Source organism: Zingiber officinale, chromosome 4A, assembly GCF_018446385.1.
Source record: "Zingiber officinale cultivar Zhangliang chromosome 4A, Zo_v1.1, whole genome shotgun sequence".
In the NCBI taxonomy this organism is placed as follows: Eukaryota; Viridiplantae; Streptophyta; class Magnoliopsida; order Zingiberales; family Zingiberaceae; genus Zingiber; species Zingiber officinale.
The window spans coordinates 20,316,301-20,318,365 of NC_055992.1; the positions used below are offsets into that span (position 1 = coordinate 20,316,301).

General features: G+C 48.5%; 1 protein-coding gene across 1 annotated transcript; it reads right to left on the minus strand.

Moving 5' to 3' along the window:
* Positions 1-389: 389 nt before the first annotated feature.
* Positions 390-1,848, minus strand: LOC121973189 (UPF0496 protein 3-like). The gene is made up of 2 exons (XM_042524761.1): positions 1,565-1,848; positions 390-1,492 (listed from the first exon to the last, which is right to left on the minus strand). Exons 1-2 carry the CDS (start codon positions 1,614-1,616, stop codon positions 405-407), a joined length of 1,140 nt encoding a protein of 379 aa, XP_042380695.1. The 5' UTR covers positions 1,617-1,848; the 3' UTR covers positions 390-404.
* Between the last annotated feature and the right edge of the window lie 217 nt (positions 1,849-2,065).

Genomic DNA, 2,065 nt, shown 5'->3' on the forward strand with positions numbered 1-2,065 from the left:
TCGAAACTGAATTTCCAACAAGGGATGAAGTTGATAAGATCATTCCTTTATTTATAATAAAAAAAATAATATTCCTTTATCAATGAATAAGACATCACGAGAGATATCTAAATTTAGTCAATTTAGTAGGAATGATTTACAAAAGAATAATTTAATTTCTCAATAGACTAATCTTTAAATAAATAGTCGTCAGATTATTTTTTTAGAAAAAATTTTAAAATTATTTCCTTACAATTTTTCTTTGATTTAGCATTCACCCAAAAAAAAAATAATGAATAAAAGTGTTCTGTCTAAATTTATTTTACGATCAAGCATATCAATAATATTTTTACTTTATTCATTCATTAATTTTAATTTTATTTCGCAAATGGATCACTTAAATTGGAACCCTGAAATATAATTAATTAATTAGCAAACAAAATTTCTTGCATAACTAATTTCCTGGCCTTGTTGATGGTCATGAAACAGAGATACAAGTGCTCTTCCAGCTCATCCAGCTGTCGGCTAAAGCTCCCCACGCTTCTCACCGCCTGCTGCACCACCTCCTCCGTCATCCACCTCCCTCCGCCGCCTTCCTCCTCGTCGCCGCCGCCCCACTTGCACAGCCGCAGCAGCCTCCTCGCGTGCTCTGCTTCGTCGCGCAACCGCGCCACCAACCGACTTATCGTGTCCAAATCCCGGTTCAGTATGTACGCCCCCCGAGCCGCCGCATCCAACTGCGCGATCCCACGGTCTAGCCGCCGAGCCGACCTGCCACCCCGACCCACTCCGGCCGATACCAGCCCTGGCAGCGCCGCCGCGGCCACGACGGCGTGGATAGGCACGCAGGCGACGACAATCGACGCCGACGCTACGAACACGACCACGCAAACGGAAGCCGCCGCGCGCTTGATCCGGCGGAGACGCTGCCGCTTCGCTCGCGCCTTCTTCCGGCCGGACTCGAGCCGGTCGAGCAGGCTGACGGACCTCTCCCGAACCGACTGGAACTTGCTCTGAGACACGCCGAAAGGATCGAAGCGGGCGTCGCCGGATTTGCTCACGTAATCACCGACGGCTCGGAGGGCGTCGCGAGAAGGGCGGCTCCCGGAGAGGAGGGAGTGCACCGCGGCCTTGAGCGGGCGGAAGCGGCGGCGCGTTCTGTCGATTTCCTGGAAGAGGAGGCCGAAGAGGAGAGAGGCGTCGGCTGTCCCTGCGTAGTAATCGGTGAGGAGGGCGCGCGTCTCCAGCCAGAGGGAGCCCGGCTTGAGGTGGCCGAGGATTTTGGAGACGGTAGTCTGGTCGGGGCTGAGGAGGTTCTCAGCGAGGAAGCCACCGACGCTCTTTCCTCTCCTCGCCGATATCGGCAGCTTCAGGGCGGCGCCGTGTTCCAACTCGTGGTCCAACACCTGCGCCCAGAACTCGTGGTATGACTCGGTGCGGAAGGCGCTCGCATACTCCTCTGTGAGGTCGAAGCTCGAAGCCGCGATCGGTGCAACAACTTCACATCTTCTTCCTGAAATTTGCATGATATTAATGCACGTTAATTAATTATGTGCAATTCGTATATATAAACATGCAACATTACCTCTTCGAACTTGATTTTTACAGTCTCGAAATAAGCTGAAATCTATGCGCATATCTTCTTATTCCCAGAAAAGATCGAGACCAGGAAAAAAATTGCATGCGATCTTATAAAATTTTGTTTGTATTGCAATTAAAGTGGGAGAGAAGAATCGAAGTTTGGACTTAGCTAGCACGAATATTATGCTTATAAACGCAATAAACTTGGAGGAGAGGCGAAGTTGATGGTGGAAACTTGGAAGGAAGCAGAGCACTGGCGAGCACTCAAGGGAAAGAGGGGATGAGGGACGGCGGAGTGGTTTTGATATCAACCGTAGGATCAGGAATGGACGGGGAAAATGGTAGTGATTAGATTTGGGTGGGCCCTTGTGGATCTATCTCGCGTTTCTTGTGGATTTGGGCGAGGAGATTAGATAATCATTGTTACAAATAATTGGTACAAAAGAGTTTGATAACAATGCCTTTGAGACGTATAAGATAAGTCACTAATATGTTTTAAAATATG

Excerpts from the sequence above, each read along its gene's own strand:
- LOC121973189 (XM_042524761.1), bottom strand. The coding sequence starts at position 1,616 with ATGCGCATAGATTTCAGCTTATTTCGAGACTGTAAAAATCAAGTTCGA. Across the intron at positions 1,493-1,564 it reads TAAAAATCAAGTTCGAAGAG|GAAGAAGATGTGAAGTTGTT; the intron begins GTAATGTTGCAT and ends TGCAAATTTCAG.